Below are 19,532 nucleotides of genomic sequence, written 5' to 3'. Positions count from 1 at the left end.
CCAGTAAAACATGGGCGAGCAATGATAATCAACAAGCAACTCCTACAACATGCAGAAACAATACTACAGAAACAATATGACTGTGTTTGGAATTTGTCAATCAAGGATTAAAATTTTATTTAAATGTAAGTTTTTTCTTTTTAAGTTACTGAGCCATATAAAGGAAAATATTAATTTTATTAGAATTTGAACAAATGCACAAAGAAAACATTTTAACAAAATAGTATGGTGGCATAAACAAAAAAGAAAACAGCCAAAGACGTGTAAAAGAAATAAAAGGTAGAAAATGTTAAATATCTCATGATCCAGTGTGGAAACATGGAGTCTAAACTTAAAAAACAAGGATTTTAAAAAAGCACAACCATAAAACAAAAAGTTAATGTTTGTGCTATCCTAACCAGACACATTCTTCAGCAAAACTTTAAAAGGCAGAGTTATATTTTACAGTATTTGATATCTTATTTCTGACTGTTTATGCAATTCAAATCTCACAGTTGAAAAAGTTGGTTTAAGCACTAAGAAATAAGTATTCTTCTAATTAAAATGACAGGTGGGGCAAAACAATTGATTAGTCTTTAACGCTGTATTTTTCAACTGTAATAAGGCCTTGATCCAACCAAGTCTTAAAGCAATTCAGAATTCTTTTGTAATGCCCAAGGAACGCCTCTGCCCTGCCCGACTGCCACACATGGGAATCAAGAACCTAGTTAATAGAGCATTCTCAGGGACAAATGTAGGAAGAGAAGACAAAATAGTTTTCAAGTTTTTTTTTAGCAAAGTAACTTGTAACCATTTCAGACGACCAAATGCCACAAGTTACCTAAATTATTTAAGTACAAGTCTCCATCTTTGCAATTTATTTCTTAATACTGATATATTCATTTTTCTAAACTGACCATATCAGGTTAATAACAGTATAAATCAATTTGAAAACTATAATAAAATACCTCAAGAATAGTTCTTTGAATATCTTTGTTGTATTTTGGTTTTACACAAAGATGCAATTCTTAACTTTTTTGGTAGAGAAGTCTATGGAATATTAACCTGGAAATGTTTTAAAGAGACTGTCAACCAGGACAGGTTTCTGCATTTCATGATTGTCATCTTACAAAGATAGCAAATGTCACATTTTTAAATGTCTTAAAACAACATAATTGTGATTTTTATCAACATCAAAAGGCAAAAATTTTAAACACTTGTGATAAAAAGTTAAGCCCTTTGCATTCTGAATATCTGAAATTTATTCACGGAACATGCCCAATTCAAACTTAAAATGAGGTATACAGTCGTCTCTCAGTATCTGCAGAAGATTGGTTCCAGGACCCCGCTACGGTCCCAAAAGTTACAGATGTTCAAGTCTCTTATATAAAATGGCATAGTATTTGCACATAACCTACGCATACTTCCCATATACTGTAAATCATCCCTAGATTATTTATAGTACCTAATGCAATGTAAATGCTAGGTAAATAATAGTAAAATAATGTAAGTGCCATATAAATAGTTGAAGATGAGTGGCAAATTCAAGTTTTGCTTTTTGAAATTTCATGGAATTTTTTTTTCAAATATTTTCCATCCTTTGGTTGAATCCATGGATATGGAACCTGCAGATATGAAGGGCCAACTGTATTTTCTTCTCTCCAAGTACCAAATACCTAGCAAATATATAATACCATATACAGTTTCAAATTAAATTCACAGGTTTTTTTTTTGTTGATTTTGCTTTAACCTGTCACATAACACACTGCCATGAGTCTCTGGATGTGGCATCTAACCAAAAAAAGCTGCATATGGTCAACTCTCAGTATGAGAGTTGTAAATATGTAAGGCGAAAACATTTTTCTGGACTATTTTTAAAACATGATAAATGGCATTATCAACATTACTCATGATTTTAAATATTATGTATATATTAGAGATCATCGACATATCAACAATTATATAAGGGGAGCACTAAAAAATAAAAACTTTATGATGGTCTTATGCAGTGTTTAAGCAATTGAATGTTTTCTGAATCTGAAAAGCCTATGATGTAAAAATTAGAATCAAAGTTTTGATTTTTGAATGCATAGGTTATAACCCATAGAAAATGAGGAATAAATTGTTTGGTCAGGATCTTGTTAGTTTAAGAAGCAAAAAATTTAAGAACCAAAATATGCACACCACTAAAAATACTAATTCTGAAAATTATGTAGCTAAAAATTAAATCACCCTGTCCAGCAAGTTCCAAAAAATTCACACATTTCAAACATTAAGGCAACTTTTTTTCCAACTAAACAGTACTTTATAAAAATATAGGTCACTTCAAAACATTATATACATAGTGACAATGAATTTAGCTAGTTGTAATCTTTAATACATTAATAAAGTGTCACATATTACCAAGAAATTATACTAGGTGCTTGCATGTATGTGCAAGTGGAATTACAGTTTTTAAAGTACAGGTTTTAAAACTGAGCGAAGTGAACGTCCTTCTTTAGTGAGTTCTCGTGTCACACACATACACGGCAATGGGATTGCTTCCTCCCGTTTCTCTACAATATTGTAACTGCATTTCTTCAAGTGGTCAGCCATGCTTAGGATGTCAGCAAATTTCCATTCATTGACAGAACAAAATGCAGTACTGAATCGCCATACCTAGAAGAAAATTCTACTTCAGATTTAAACAAGTCAATTTACAAGAATCAAAACATACTTCTTGCTCTAACTGCATACATTTCTAACTGTTAAGAGAAATATCTAATATAAAGTTTCAAGTAGTTAGCTACAAAACTGGAAGTAGTAATCCATTTGGATACAAATCTGTTTATCAAGTATTTGTAAGATAAATCATTTCTATGACATTATAACTTCAATAAATATAACCAAAAAGAAAATAAAAGACAAAACTCAACATTGAAAATCACATCCAACCTGGCTTACTTATTAAGCAATTTTTATAAAATATTCAGAGCTACTTCCTAAAATAATGCATATTGTACACCAGTCTTTCATCCTATCCAAATGTCTATATATATATATAGACCTACCCATAGTCTGGAGATATTGACAGTACAAGTGTTATTTTTTTCTCCAAGTTTTTCTCCCATTCCTATTACACCATATGAAGTATACTAAAAAATACTCTAGAATATTGTGCCAAGGTACTTTTTCTTTTCATTATTTATAAGTAGTAAACGCACTTAGTAATAACGAGGAACACAAGTGCTTCAATTTGTTCAACATGTTTCTGGAAATTTTTATAGAGCTTTTTGTAAAATGAATCATTTTTTAATTCCATATCACTGTAAAATACATTTCTGGGAAAAATATTTACATGCCATCCCTGTTCTGGTAAAAATAAGAACTACTTTCCCTTTTGCCCACTCAGCAGCTCCAAGCCCTGAAGCACTGTCACCTTATAGGTCCAGCAATGACTGTGGTGGCCCCCTCTCATCTTTACAATTGGAAAATATAAAGTTACCTGAACATAGGTAACAAGCACGAATACAGCAAGACAGGCCTAGGCATCCTAGCTAAGCTAATCAACAAGCAAATGTCTAGAGAACCCTGAACCCATGGCAAACAGCAGATACTCTAGAAAGCAGCTGTGAATTTGAGAGAAGCCCTCAGCACTCATTACAGCTTCTCAGAAAAGAATGCTACGAATTCTGGGGTGGCCAGATGCCTTCAACTTCTGAACACAATTATTTTTCAGCCAGCAATAGAATAGTTCAGCACATAAGGTACTTAATCGCTATACTTCTTAAGGTTATATCAATTACCCTGCATGGAGTCATTTCCCAGATGTCAGTGAAGGCCTGGAGAGTAGCTAACAATAGACATTATAGATTACAATTCCCCATAACCACAAAACTATACTAAGAATTGAGTTTTTGTTAAGCTTCACAGAATGAATTTGCTGAAAGATTCAACGGTGGCAGACAGCCTCCCTACTTCCACACAGTCAAAAGAGTCTGGTGAAACAAACTCAGGAAAAAATGCACGGCTCCCATCTCCTGATGACAAGGTTTCTTAGTAATGGGCCAATTTTGCATCCAAGTATACATCAAGTATTTACTTAGTGCCTGCTATATGGGAGGTGCTATGCTAAGCAATTAATATTTTGGTTCCCAGAGAGTCTCACTTCTCAATGAACTTAGTCTAATGAAAGAAACTGACAATTCGTCAGTGAATTTCCAAACAGCATGGTCAGTGCTTCAGTAGGGGTACATAGGGTAGGAGGTACATAATGGAACACCACAAGAACACAGAGCAGTGCACCTCCCTAAGGGCTTCAACGGGGTCGGAGTAGGCTTTCTTGACAATGTAAGATCTGAAGAGTAAGCAGGATATAGCAATGAGATGATGATCACAACCCCCAGAAATAGGTTCCCAGGGTCTGAATCCACCAACTGGCCAAGTTACTTAACCTCTCTATACTTCAGTTTCTTCATCCATGAAATAGGGACAGTAGATTAAATACATTAACGAAAGTAAAGTACACACTGCCTAGAACATCTCAAGTGTTCAGATGTAGGTATCAGGGACAGTGTACTCAAACACCTTAAGGCAAGAAGAAAACATCAGACGACTGTAAATAAATTCCATGGTTGGAATATAAAGTGACAAAAGGAAACTGAAGAGGTAAGTGAGGACAAGATTATGAAAAGTCTTAAATGTTTCATTAAGGAGTCTGCCTCTACCCCAGGGCAATGGACGGACATTTAAAAAGTTTTCAAGCACTACAGCATAAGAACTGTATTTAAGAAATTATTTATCACTCTACCTCTTCTATAGAGAATATGCTGGAGAGGGACTCAGTTGGAAACAGAAACCCAGTAAGGAAGAGGCTACTGTAGTAACCCAGGAGAGAACTACAGGCCGGACTAATTAGGGAAACCGCAGTAGAAACAGTAAGCAAACCTGAGAGGTATGAAGAAGGGAGACAACAGGACTTTGTGATTACCTGGATATGGAAATAAAGGGGGGGAAAAAAAGGGGTCAACCTTAACTCCCAAATTCCTAGTTTAGGCAGCTTCAGAGATGAAAATGCCATTTTCTGAGATTAAGAGGGGTAGAAAAGTGGAGTAGGTGGGACCTGTTGAGTTTGCTGAAGCTGTGACATAATCAAGTGCAGATGTCCAGTAGATGCTTGTATATAATGGACTGGAGTTCAGAGGAGAAAATGGCCAGGATATACACATGTAATTTGAATAAATGATGGCAATTTAAACTCCAAGAGTAGATGAGGTTTTCTGCAGCAATAAAATCCCCAGAAAATATTTTACCTCATAGGTCAATACTAGTGGGCAAGGACAAAAACGGGCCATGCTCTGAGTGTCTCATCCCAAATGGCAGAGAGACACCAAATCATGTAGAAAATGAAAATACACACATACCCACATATATGCAGCAAGTATGAAATTTTCTACATAAAATAATTAGTGTGCTCATTTACTGGTCAAAACTTCAGGAGAACACAAAAGCAGATGCAGAATTCTGAAAAACTGGAGCAATAAGTGAAAAAAAGAGAAAACCTAAGGGTGGCAAAAACAAAGTAGCCAGAAATGTGAACCCTGTTCAACCAATGTGAAGTTTATCAAATTTTTTTCTACTTTATAAAATCAAAGTTTCATATTATAAATGTTCTAAAATGAAAAAACACCTTCAATCAAAGGTATCTGTAATGCCTTCTAGTTTCTATTGGATAGTACCTCAAGACAGAAGCTGGCCAAAAGTAAGATATCACAGGAGGAAAATGGTGGAGCCAGGATTTGTTCCCAACCTCCAGCTCAAGCTTCCAATCTGCAACACTCCCTTGTACTGTACTAAACGCAGAGTCAACAATATCAAATCCTACTGCCCTTATCTCACCTCAGCCTAATACATTTCCACATCCATCCATTTACATTCTCTATACCCCAAATACTCCATTGGTCACTTACTAGTAGTAGATTTTTTTTCATGTCTCCTTATTTAAGTTCTACCTGTAATAACCAAGTTCTAAGAAAGAAATTGCTAAGAATGGACCAAAACTGCCAATTGCAAGCAGTAGAAAACCTTCTCCTTGCTTCCCCCTTTTTTCTATGGTGAAAATGTTTCAGACGGAGCCCAAATTAGAAGGTGGCTAACATGGACTCAAGCAAAGGGAGTTGTTACAGAAGAAGTAAACAGGTACAGAACCCCTCAACTGAAGAACTGGAAGTGGCCTCTGTCATATGACATTAGAATCTAGTTCTAGGATGTCTGCAGTAAATATGTGATTATGACTAACAATTCTAACTATTCTTGCTTTTATTATCATCATAAAAAAGTCTGTCATCATACTGAATTATTAAGTTTTAAGGACGGTCAATTTTGCAACAAGGTTAATTTTATTAATTCAGCAACAACATTATTAAGTGCCTATTATATGTCAAATAAGGGACTGATACAATTAAATTAAACCAACCTTTTCTTTTATCTGCCATGATGAATTTCCTTCTGGATACTTCCTTTTCCCCCACTGCAGTATGACCATTCCACGAGACTGAAGAAGACTGCCACACACATCCCTCATTAACTTGGATACACATGAGAGCTGGCATAAACTGAAGCCATCAAGAAAGCCTGCAATATGTTGCAGGACTTCAAAAGGAAGACTACTTAGATGGTCACTATGTAATCCCAACACACAGTTTCTAGCAGGCTCTACTAACACTGTAGATACAGATGGCTGAACTCCAAATGACCTCAAATGGCGGTCATGTATAATCTTTGCTCCTTGTGTTGATGGACAAAACCTACGCTGAGAATAGGTACAACCATAATATGCTAAAGGACACCTCTGTTCCATCCAGCCATTGAGTCCAGCATGAATGTCACCATGCACGTTCTTAAAATGGGATGAAAATTCTTTTCTTCTGAATAACTGTCCACAAACAAATGTAAACATTGGACGCTGCTTGGGTTGGTACCTAGCGACACATTCCAATACTAAATCCAGCCCAAGTGTCTGAAAAGGACTTGGATTTGAAAGCTGAGGGTTGGCATGATCACAAGCTGAAGCTGAAGCTATTTCCCCAACCATTGTATTTGTAGCTAATATGGCAGATGGAAGTGAAAAGGTCTGCGTCCCAAAGTCGATGTGATAAACATCAACCATGCGACTATCAGATATACCCCTCCCACCTGGAGAATCTCCTAGACAAAACAGTAATGCTGCTGTGATTAGATCTATTCCTTGGAGACCCATTGGATCTTCTGCAACTTCCAAATCTGATGTATCTACTGCTTTATCTTCCTTTGGTTTAGACCAACACGAATTAGAAAGAAATTTGAATGAAGGAGGATGACTGAAAGATAAGACATCCACATTCCTTAGGTCCCCTAAGTCTACTTTTTTCCAACACAAGTCTTCATCATCATCTGGCATGAGGATATGCTGAACTGTGCCATTAGGCAAAGCATTAGGTGGTATTACTTCCCTAACTTGTGCTGCTACTGAAAGTGAACTAGAAGGTTCCGAAGGGCCATCTGATGCTACACATTCTCTATTTGTTAAGTTACTTTGTTTTGAGTCACTATGTAAATTCTGATTCTGCTCAATGACCTGTGTACATATATTTTCCAAAGGAAAGCCATTACAAAGAGCAGAAGTGCCATAAGAACTGGCATCCAAGTCACATAATAAATCACTTGAGCCATTTTGTTCAGACTGGGCATTCTGACTTGTGTCATTATGGTCAATCCCACCTACTGCTCCTATCTCATCCTCATAAAGATGGTCCTGGTCTTTCAAGTTTCTGTTCTGTAAGCTTTCTCTGGCATTTTCTTCTTCTTTCATTTCATTTGCGGAAGCACACAGACTCGTACTTAACATGCCAACGTCTCTTGTGGCGGTATTCAGGATATCTAAAGCAACAGCCAAACTTCTGGTTGTTTCAACAGTAGCTTGATAAAGTGCACCATAAGAGTCTTCATCAACAGACACCAAACCATTAGTATGTGGAATTTCTGGGACACTTGATTTAACTGAGATCTGTTCTCTAGGTTCTGATACTTTATCAGTTGCTTTTGACATCATGGTGGCTACTTTGAGAGACTCTAAGAGCATCCTTTGGTCTTGAAGGGCCAAGGCCATATCTAATTGTGCCACTTCATCAACATCTCTGCTTAGATTTTCATATGATTTCCGGTCTGCATAACTAACTGGCCATCGGTTCCACTCCATAGTACAGCACACCACACTTGCAGGACACATTTCTAGATGTTCGGCAACTTTATTTCGAGCCATTGTAAATGGACATCCAAAGTCACTATTTAAGCAAGGTACTCGTTCCAATGGACATAAAAGTCGATGCTCATCAGCTTTACAAGAATGGAAAACTGCTCCACAAACCAATGGACAACCTATCAAGTCACAGGAGATCCCAGGCTCTGGTCTGGTCATACACCGTCTACTGACACAATTCACGCAGTGCGAGTGCTGCAGCTCCTCCTCCATAATGGCCAGTCCAGCTCTAGTTATTGAGATGGAAAAGAAATAAGAAGTTAGGCAAAAAGTGGTCGCTTTTTAAAAATTGTTTTAAGAAAAAAAATCAAATCATGAAGGTATATTGGCTTATATGAGGATGAAATATATAAAATAAACATTTAACAAGTTTATTTGACATATAATCAATCCATCTTGAAACAGCTTAAGCACTTCAATTCAAGAAGCAAGTCAAAAGTTCATTTTTATATACCATATAACAATCTGCCCAACAGGCCAAACATTTCAAAATATAATACTTAAATTCTAGTATATTGTGTAGTATATAAATTAATGCCAAAAACCAGTTAATGAATATTTACCTTTTAGATTTCAGAGAATGCTTTAGCTTTTACCTTTTTAATTTTAACTAAACTGATTATGATGTACCCCACAGTGCAGAGACCTCATCATATTCCTAAAAGAGAATAATCTGAATTTCATGAATATACTTAACTAAAACCTGATTAGATGTTTTCTTTAATATTCCCTCCAAATACATAAATTCATGTAAGATTTCATCTATTGACCTCTCCTTCTACCTATGCCTTAATAAATTCTACAACAAACAGAGAGTAAGCCTTAATTAAAACAAAGAGGGCATTTATCCAAAAAATATAAGTTCTAGCTCCACTTCTGTGGCAGTGGGCAAATCACTTACTTCTGAGGGCCACAGTTTCCATTCATTCATCCAACACCTATTTATTAACTGCCATGTACCAGACCCTGTACTTGGTACGGCAACGTGAAGATTAGAAGACATGGTGCCTCCTCTCAAGGAGCCTCAGCAGGAGGTCAGAGATGAAAGTAAAATCATGTCACATTTTTATATGATCAATATGACAGAAAAATCAGTATGGGTGGGGGGTAGAGAAGAATTCACAGTAGTCTTGAAAGATGAGAAGTCTTAAGTACAGGAGGGTAGGGTTAGAAAGGAAGAGAGGCATTCAATGCTGAAGTAACAGCACATGCAAATACAGAAAAGCAAGAATTCGCAAAACATGTTGAGGGAACCCCAAGTTTCCCAGTATTGCTGGATCACAAGGTGAAATGCAAAGCAGCTGTGAGAGATGAGGTGGGACAGGAATAAGAAAAGTTATGGAAAGTGTGTTATATGCTACTCTAAGGAGTTCAGACTTTAAGTAGTTAGAAACCACTGAGGATTTTAAGCAGAGAAATAGTATCCATAAAACAACATGAGAGGATTACAGATAACTAATGTTCTTTCCTGCTTTTAGCAAGAAAAATTTTATACAAAAAAGAGAAAGTGTTGGCACAATGCACTGATTTACTTATAATTACTTAGCCTATTCAATGTCTTATTTCTATAATCTTCAACTTCTTTATTGGCTTGCTCCTATTAGCAGCAAAAACTTAAAAGACTATTTCATCTTTAAAAACATATATAATAAAGCAATATCCTCCTTTTGCTGTTTTTTTTCCTATACGGTCAAGCTTTCAAAAGAAAAACAACAAACAAACCCTGTTAACTTCCCATATACCCTTCAGCCTTCTAATGTGGCTTTACTTTTACCACCACTCATTAAAACCGCTCTATCAAGATCCTCAATGCTAAATCCAAAGGGCATTTTTTCCAGACATCTTCCTTAGCCATTATATCATTTTGTTGACTAATTCCTCCTTTCTGAACTACTATCTTTCTTTAGTTTTTATGGTCTCACGTTTCCCTGGTTTTCCCCCTACCTCTTTGGTTATTCCTTAATCTTTTCTTCTAAAATATTACTCTTCTTCAGGGATCCATGTCACTTCTGGTTCATTCTATACATTCTCCCAGGGTGCTCTCAATTTCTCAAAAGCTTCAATTACCACTTATATGCTAAAAACTCATCTATACCTCCTGCCCAGATCCCTCTTCCAAACTTCAGGTCTCTACAGCTACTTATTTATTATATATCTCTACGTGTATATGGCACAGGCAACTCACCTCAAAATTTTCCAAATTAAATTAATAATAATTTTCTGGATAAGAAGCCGATTCTTAGCCTATTTTCTTCACTTTAGTGCATAAAAGCTTGCTAGTTCTCTCACATATTCTCTTCCATAAATTCTATCTTACTTCTAGGTGGCTAATGTAAACTAATTATTCCCCAAATTGCTATTTCTTTTTCCCCAGTCCAGGCTTGATTTTCCTCAAACTCAAACAGCAAAAGTCTATTATTGACAGAGCTTTGTTGATTAAGTAGAAAAGTTCTGAGTTGATATTATGGTGCAAACTGATGCCAGGGACAGAAAAAAACAAGGTACACATTTAACAACAAAACTACATTTTAAAACTGTGTTTAAAAATTACAAATGAGTTAAATACTTCTTAATGTTTATCCCTATAAATTTTAAAGCTAAAGACAGAACCTATAAATTGAAGATAGACATGCTAAAAAGGGTCAAAATAGAAGAAATGACAGACTAATGATGACATTTGTAAGTTAAGCAAAGAGAAACTTTAATAAGAATTAAGACAAATTTTACTGGGTGATCAGATTGTGAAAACAGCTGTAGCTTTCTTATTTTACAACAACTAGACTGAGTTCATCTCACGTGCTGAAGGTTATAAATGTGATTGTTACTAAAAGAGAAACCTAAAAACACAAGCAGTTCCAACAGAAGTGACCAAGGCTCTCAGAACTAGTAGGAACACCTTATGTTACATGCATATCACATGATCATACCAGGCAGAACACATCTCAAAACATCGCTTAATTCAAAAGTGTTTAAAATAGCAACTGTTACAAACAACTGAGTTAAATGCAAAACAGCAACAACTTTGAAAGGTAAATAGAAGTAGAGGGCTCTCAAGATTCAAAATAAATACCCTCTTCCACACTATTCCCCCTCTGAATAAAAGAAATGACTAAAAAATAATAATAATAAAAATAAAAGCATCCACAGCAATGAGTCCACAATATTTATTATTTACTGAAGTAGACTTTAAGGAAAAGGGAACACTATGTACCTACTTTATCCTTCTTTGTAGAATCATGTCAATGTCACTTAGTCCTCATAACAACCCAGAGAAAACTGAGGTACAGAGAGGGTAAGTGACTTACCCAAGGTCATCTACCTAGTAAGTGGCAGAGCTAGGACTGAAATCTATATCTCATCAATACATATGGACGATAACAGATATGCTTACTTATAAAGTTTAAGAAAATAAGACAGCACTTCAGTAACTTGGTGATCCAGTTTTAAGATGGTATTTGAGGAATGGAGGTTACACAACTTTGTTTGTAGTTTATTCCAACACTTAATCACCCTTGTGGTCAAGAAAGTCTTTTTGGTCCTTTCTAATTATAATAGCACATTACTTTGCTTTGAACATAAGTGTTTTACATTATTTTTAAAATAACTTACATTTATAATGCTCAGTATAAACATATGAAATAGTACAAATTTAACCATTCTCAAAACCGCTATACAAAGAAGGAATCAAGTTTTAAGTCCATTTTACAATTAAATATATTAAGAAATAAGTTTTTTTAAAATGCAGTAGACAATACCCAAAAAGTATTCTGGGGTACTGTTTCAGAATTTAAAAGTTCCAGATCCACCCTCTTTCAAGATCGCTATTATCAAATTAAATATGCCTCCAAAAAGTATTGCACAATTGCTCACAAATCCTATGAAACGGGTTTAAAATGTCAATCCCTGATTTATCAGCTGAACAGTGACACAGCACATCCAGCAGAAAACTTGTTGCTAAAGCTGAGGCTTCAAGTTCAAGATGAGCTTAATTTAAAACTCCTCAGTACTAACTTTTTTTAAAAAAAACTCTCTTGAAAAAGAATCTTAACGTTCCAAATAACATATCTATTTACACTTAAAGTTGAATGACTGGAAAAAGTTTCATTAGACTAGAAAATACTGTAAAAGATTAAATGCTTTACAATAATTTCAATTTTCTCTAACAGAAATTCTAGGCCAACTCATATAATCTGTGGCTGACAAGCAATCCATAAAAACAATTTAAGGCATGGCATTTTCACATACAATGAAATGAGACTTTGTCATTTAAGGCTATTTCTAGACAGAAAGATATTGCCCTCAAAAAAGAATTCCTTTATTTTTCCAAATTCATTACAATACATAAGGCGATAAATAAATAAAGCACTGCAAATCAGCACGATTTTAAATATGCTAAATCAAGTCACCCAAATATTCAACACAGCTTGCTCAGGCTGTTCTTAATGTCTGCCTCTGCCTCCAAGAGACAGACAGACACACACACACATACACACTCCTTTCCTTCCCCAACTGTTACCTCAAATCTTTATCAGCTTAAATGTCACTTTTCCACATACCCAAAGGCAAGGTATGGTATGGATTCCGTATTATACTTATGTGCTCATTACACACTGCATTTTTCCTTGGTAATACGAGTCATAACTTGAAGTAAATCATTACCCTGTTTAATGTCTATCTCCACGGGAAAACTATAAGCTCCACAAAGGAGGCACCATCTCCGTCTCATTCATTCCTGTGTTCCCTGTATTCAAAACTGTGCCTCAATTAGAGCCTCACTTATCGAAAAAACATGAATAAATGAAATTATTATAATACAAGAAATAACCAGATGGATTCCAAAACAATTCTTGACTTCATGGAAAACTACATACTTCACAAAAAGATACCTTATAAATCTAGAATTAGTCAACCAGATTGAGTCAAAATTATCTCATTGCACCAGCTATAAAAAGTCAAAAGTACTCAAACATTTACTGAGTATCTAGGTGATATGTTCCAGGCATTTTATATGAAATAAGCTAAACTGTCCATCAAAAAAACAAATCAAAGGGAAAAGTAAATCAAGTAAAATTAATTTCAATATTCCATTGTTTTAAAATCTTAAAAAATAATAGTAATGAAAGGCACAAAAGGAAACATCTACCTGTATATTGTTGCACTATTTAAATTCCTTAATCAACCCTGCAGTCTCGTTACAGGTTACTGACTATAGAGGCATTAGATTCAAAAAGAAAAGCAGAGGTGGAGGTGTCTGCACGTGTGTAGCTGCCTGAGTACATAGATAGGGTGAGGAAAGGAAGCTCAGAAAAGGAAGTGGCGTCAGCCTACTTCCTTAATATTACAATTAATATGATATTAGATAAAAAAGAGTTCCACTGAGACAGTAAAATGTTGCTTCAATGTAAGGCTGAAATGGAACTATAGACAGACTTGTTCAATTAGTTAACCATAATCACAAGTAGGTCTATGACTGAAACTTCATACTTAGCAATCACTTTTAATTCCTCCAGAGCAAGTCTCATCCTTCTTGTATAGTTGGAGGTGCTACTGCATAGTAAATACAAACATCTGCTGGCTGATTTACGGATCAGGTGCACTCAGTTTTAAAAACCATAATAAATCTACAACCTCAGTTGGACATTTTATTTCATTGGTTTAAAAAAGGGGGGTGAGGCGCCTAGACAAGATTGAAAATCCAAGATCATTAAACTCCCAACTCAAAGCAGTGCCCTACTGCTGAGTCCAAAATGGCTAAATTGGTTACACTGTATACATTCTTTTATTAAATTTTGGTTCTGACTTTTTATTTACAGAATGATGACCTAATTATATGGAATTTTGTTTTCAACTTTTCACCCTTCCATTTATGATATAATCACAACATACCTCCTCCATTTCTAAATATGGACATGGGTAGCTTATTCCAAAGTGGAAGTCCTAACTATGTGCAATTGTTCTCCACTAAATAAGCAAACAAAATTACTGCAGACTTACATCAGAAATTAAAATAACATATATTAATAAATATTTAATATTCATACCAGAAGCTATTTGAGCTGAGACTCAGATAAAAATAATCCACCCAAATGATGGAACTCAGCTTATTAAAAGGGGCAGCATGGCACAGGGGAATATGGGCTTCCAAGGAATCTCAGCTTTGTGACCTTGGGGCAATTACTGTGCTGTGAAAACAACCTCGTACTCCACAAAAGTCGGCTATAGTATGCGTGTGTCCAGTAAGATACAAACACGCATTCCTCAGCAAACGGACGCACCCCGCTTTACACAACCGCCCCATCCGCACGCACAAACCGTTACGTACAATCATTTTTACATCAGGTCATTTATACTTCGGAAGCTGATTAAAAGCAATCATATGAGGAACTACCTGATGCTAACATTACCCACTCTTAAGAAAAAGACATAATACCCTTTTTGTAAAAGATTTTCACAGACTGGGTTGTAATTAAGAGATGCTCATCTGTATTTAACTATTTAGCTATCTACAGTGTAAAAACCACCAGTCCAAGGTCAATCCCACCTATTTCATCAAAATAAATTTGAAATTAAATAATATTTTATACAGCCTTTTGACTGAAGACTTTAATATTGATGAATTCTACAAATACAATGTCATTCCACAGCATGGTAGTCATGGTAACCTAGTTAAAAGATTTATCAAAAACCATATAGAATAGCATAAGGCTGATGCCATTAAAAGTCACATTTCAGTAATATATCAAACAGTAAACACATTAAAAAAGGCCTATTTTGGTGACCTTAAAGCATCTCTCTAACTATATACATTATCTCAAAATACGTATTATTTTTCTTCAACAGCATATTTTATTAGGACACTTTGTATATATTTTTTAAAGTCTCCAATGCTAACCATAGAGAAATACTGGATTGAAATTAAATACCCAGTACACTTGGAATGCATAAAAGTTTGCTATATCGGAAACTTCAGTTCTCTGATAACACTCACAAAACTCCACCCACTAACATTTCCAGAATCACACACCAAAAAAAGCTATGTCACCGCATTAAACTACCAGATAAAAACAAACTGACAATTTAAAAAGTTAGCAAAACACCATATTATCCCCAATTAAACTTCTGTAGTAAGAAACAGTGACTAAGCATAAAGAACAGTGATTCAGCGAAAACTGCATACTGAAAAACTGAACCCTTAGAAAAACCCTCATCTTACATTTTATGCTACTCTTTTCCCTTTTGCCCGTCAACAACTTTGGAAAAGCTTAATAAATATGAGCAAATGCAAAATTCTGTTAATATAATTTACTAGGTCTCTAAACGACACAAAACTGTACTGAAATGTAGCAAATAGAAATGAAAAGCTAAGAAAGCTTGGGGTTTTGTATTTAAAGTTTTAAGTCAATCTACACTGATACCAGCATGCCCATAAATAACTTCATCTTGGATCCCAGTCAAGAAAGTAATTTTGGAATAAAAGGTCAATTCCTTCCCAAGCATCTTTTATCCGAGACTTACGACATGGCTCAGAAAGAAAAACAAGACACAGGGAGAGGGGAATGGAGTACCAGAACCATGGTAAACAACACGCTGTTCTGTCTCTATTCTCTAAATACAGGTGTAAAAAACGTACTCAAAGGAGATTAAATTCAACGTGCACTCTATGGCCCCCTTCCAAGCAGTGCACTTCCACGACACAGGACACAAATAACTTGGAAATGGTCACACGCCTCAGATCTATAAAATCAGGATTTTTCTCTTTAATAGGGGCTGAGGCTAAGACTAAGATCCTCTCACTTCCATGAATGGAAAAGTTACCAACTTCACTCATCCCGGGGAGACAGCTGATGATGCCTCCCAGTCTTACTTTAACCCGTCGGTCCCCAAACAAAGCAAGTTTCTAAAGGGCAAAAGGAAAGAGAAGCCAGGTTTTCGAGGTTCCTGTGGCTCCCTAAGTTTAACTGCGGCTTCACCCCTCCCCAACACACAGACACGCGAGCCCGGGTGGCACGGGGGTCGGCCCTCGGGGCCTGGGTCGCCATTTGCTGGAGGCCTCCACGGCGGGCCGGGCAGCGGGCTGGGAGCGGACGCCCACGCCGCCGACTTCCTCTCGGCGCCCGGACGGGGCCGCGTTTACTCCGCCCCAGGCCCGGCCCGCCGGCCCCACGGCCGCCTGCGCCCCGGCCGCGGGCCTCGCACTGCCCGGCCACCGCCCCCGGCCCCGGCGCCGGCCTCCCGGGCAGGCCTCCCCGACACTCACCGGCCGGCCCGGCCGAACCGCGGCCCAGACCCTGGCTGCCGTGGCCGCCGTGCCCGGCTGCTCCCCGCTGTCCCGACGCCGCTCCGCGCCCCACACCCCCGTGCAACCCGCCTCCTCCTCGCCTCTCTGCCCAGCCGGGCCGCCGCCTTTTCCCTCCCCCGTCTTCCTCCTCCTCCTCCTGCAGCTCCTCGGCCTGCTCTCCCGGTGGTGGTCCTCCCCACCCGCCCCACCCCGCCCAGCTCTGCCCCGCCCACCCGGCCGGGCCCCGGGGCCCGTGGCAAGCCGGGCGGAGACGCGCACGCCGAGCCCGAAGGAGACGCTCACGCCGAGCTCGGCGGGGACGCGCACGCCGCCCACCGACACTCCCCCGCCTCCCCGGAAGGGCCGTGACCGAGAGTCGGGTCCAGAGAAGTGTGGTCTCCGCGCCTCCCCGTAGGGGGTTCCCACCGGACCCCACGTGGCTCCTGCCCAGCAGGTCTACCAAATCCTGTTCGATTTTAGGATGCTGTATTCCTGAAAAGAATCCTAGACAACGTAGTTTTGGAAATGAGGAGAACAGGCCCAAGAAGAGTGACTTGTTTAACTCCCTAAATGGTAGGAGAAGCAGCCCAAATCCCTTAACTCTGGGTGCATCGGTCTTCCCATTAGGTCACATTTAGGAAAAAACGGGGCAGCTGTCCTTGAATCTTTGATGATCAGGCCTTCCTGCCGGCTTACCAAAAGTTCCCCAGTCCTGTGACTTAGTGCCCGGATTCTTGTAGGTTCTACCTGCCCTGGGACCGAGCTCAGCCCAACAGGATTCAGGCGTCGCGAATCTCTTCTGGAGCCCTGGCAGGGCAGCCCACCAAGGTCTGCTTCTGTGAGGGACTGTAATCCTCCACACAGACCACAGCAGGGAGGTTGTCTACGTGGGAAAGACAACGCGATCTAGCGGAAAGGTGGCTTGAAGCTGATTTTGCAGGATATTTTACGAAAGGATTGAAGAAATGTCACAGGGCCATATCAAAGAATTGGGGTCCACTTCCCCGCTACTACTACCACGCCTTGGTCCAAGGCCAAGAGACAGAAGGGACAGTGATTCCAAGTGCTGGGAACAGGTGTCCCTCACCCCCTCACCTCTACCCCCGTGTCCATCCCGTGGACTCCTGCCCAGTTCTAAGGCAAGAAAAGGATAAAGGGAAGACGGCTGTAATCCTGCCCTTGCCGACGGGGGCAGAGGCAGGAAAACACTGTTCTGTAATCCTTTGTGTGACTAGGTTTTTACCCACGACCGGTGTGTCTTGGAAAAGAGATCACACATGATTTGTCATGCTGAGAAATGGCTCTCAGACATTTAGATTTTAAAGAACTTTTTTTTTTTTTTTTGAGCTGGAAGAAGAACTTAGATTACTAGTTTTTAATTGTGCTAAAAAAAGACAGTAAAGATTGTACCAGTGGTATTAGTGCCTCATTTCCTAAATGAAAGGAGATTGTAACACCAATTATTAAGCAAGGACATAATCACCCAGTAAAGGTTAGTTCTTTAAATGAATAAATTGAGCTTTTTGAAAAATTCAGTCTATTTTTTCTTATTTTGCCTAATTTGGCTGCAGATGGGCCGTGGTCCTTAGTCCCGAGTTTGAGAGCCACTGTCCAGAGAACTAGACAGAACAGATAGTGAAGCAGGCAGTTGACCCTGCAGGAGAAGATGGGGGTTCCAGCTGCTACACTTGTCCTCCTTTGTTCACCGGCCTAGATTGAGTCACACGTCTGCCCTGTGCCTTAGCCGTCCTCCTATCAAATGAAGGGGATAGCATAGATGACCTCTGAAGCCCTTTCCAGCTTTAAAATCTCTTGATTCCATGTTTATACTTATTGAAATCTGGGGCTTTCCCCTTTACTAAGTCACCTAGCTGACACGGGATCACCCCCCCACTCCCTCAAGCTGAGTCATTTAGGCTGTAAACCTCACGGTCTTCTTGGCCCCCTCCATCTCAATAATTTCCTGTGTCCAGGCAATTAAAAAAAAAATCTTTCTTCCTGTCCTGTCCATTTATTCCTGTTACCATCCTAGGCAAGTTTGGACTTCTGCTGATGCCGAACCAGTCCCTCCTCCAGTGCGTCCCACTTCAAACCCACCACCAACATCATTCTTCCTAAGACATCCATTTCACCTTGTCATTTCTGTATTCAGATATCTATGATGGCTATCTAATACTCATGGGGTAAAGTCTCAACTCCTGTCTTCAATTGCTCGAAGTAAATCTCTCATTCTAGCTTGATTAGTTTCCATGTTTTCTCCATCAAACACTGTACACTGTCCAATTCCAAGTCATCTGTGCTCGTGTAATAATAATGCCTGAACTTCCTCCCTCTTAACTATGCAGCTCTAACCCCATGTCCTCTGTGAGGGGCTTCTGTAGCACATACTACCTATTTTCAGCACTTTGACCTGTGCTTCATGCCACTGTTACCTGCTTCACAAATGTATGTCAGCTTACAGATATCTCCAGACCCACGGAAGCATGTTTTGCATTATTTTTGTATCTCCCCTCAGTATCTAGCATACCTCCTGTATAATGTAGATGCTTAATGATTATTTGTCACTTCCAAAACAAATAAATGTATGCTTCTCTCATTTCATCCTATCCCCATTTTCGCTTTCTGTCCTATGTTCTAACTCCTCAGAGACTCTTCTCTTGGTAACTTTTAAGAAAATGTGTCTTAAAGTTTAGTGACAAGCAGAAAGAATGCCAGCAATCACAAATTTCCTCAAATATGCTCTGTTCTCTACTATGCATGTATTTGACATGGACTTCCAGAACAAAGCTATCATCTGTGTGGCTTAACCACGGAGAGAAGTGACAGCAACCCTGGCAATTTAAAGTAAAAAAAGAAGAAAGAGCAGTATTAGGTTTGACCTACCAACTGCCCTAAAAAAGGAGGGCCTTGCATCTCCTCAAATCACACTCTGCAGACCATCTCTCACAGGCTTAGCTCCTAGTGGCTTTTTTTAGAGGCCATTTTCAAGCTGGAGAAGGT

At 38.4% G+C, this 19,532-nt stretch overlaps 1 protein-coding gene across 1 annotated transcript; it reads right to left on the bottom strand.

Moving 5' to 3' along the window:
- Nucleotides 1-229: 229 nt before the first annotated feature.
- FBXO30 (F-box protein 30) lies at nucleotides 230-16,674 on the bottom strand. The gene is made up of 3 exons (XM_036871663.1): nucleotides 16,512-16,674; nucleotides 6,434-8,483; nucleotides 230-2,637 (listed from the first exon to the last, which is right to left on the bottom strand). The coding sequence occupies exons 2-3, from the start codon at nucleotides 8,465-8,467 to the stop codon at nucleotides 2,434-2,436; spliced, it is 2,238 nt and encodes a 745-aa protein (XP_036727558.1). The 5' UTR covers nucleotides 8,468-8,483; nucleotides 16,512-16,674; the 3' UTR covers nucleotides 230-2,433.
- Between the last annotated feature and the right edge of the window lie 2,858 nt (nucleotides 16,675-19,532).

The sequence above is a fragment of the Balaenoptera musculus genome, chromosome 12, assembly GCF_009873245.2.
Source record: "Balaenoptera musculus isolate JJ_BM4_2016_0621 chromosome 12, mBalMus1.pri.v3, whole genome shotgun sequence".
Taxonomy (NCBI): domain Eukaryota; kingdom Metazoa; phylum Chordata; class Mammalia; order Artiodactyla; family Balaenopteridae; genus Balaenoptera; species Balaenoptera musculus.
Note: the sequence above shows the minus strand (reverse complement) of the source record. Positions and strands in the feature narration are given on the sequence as shown.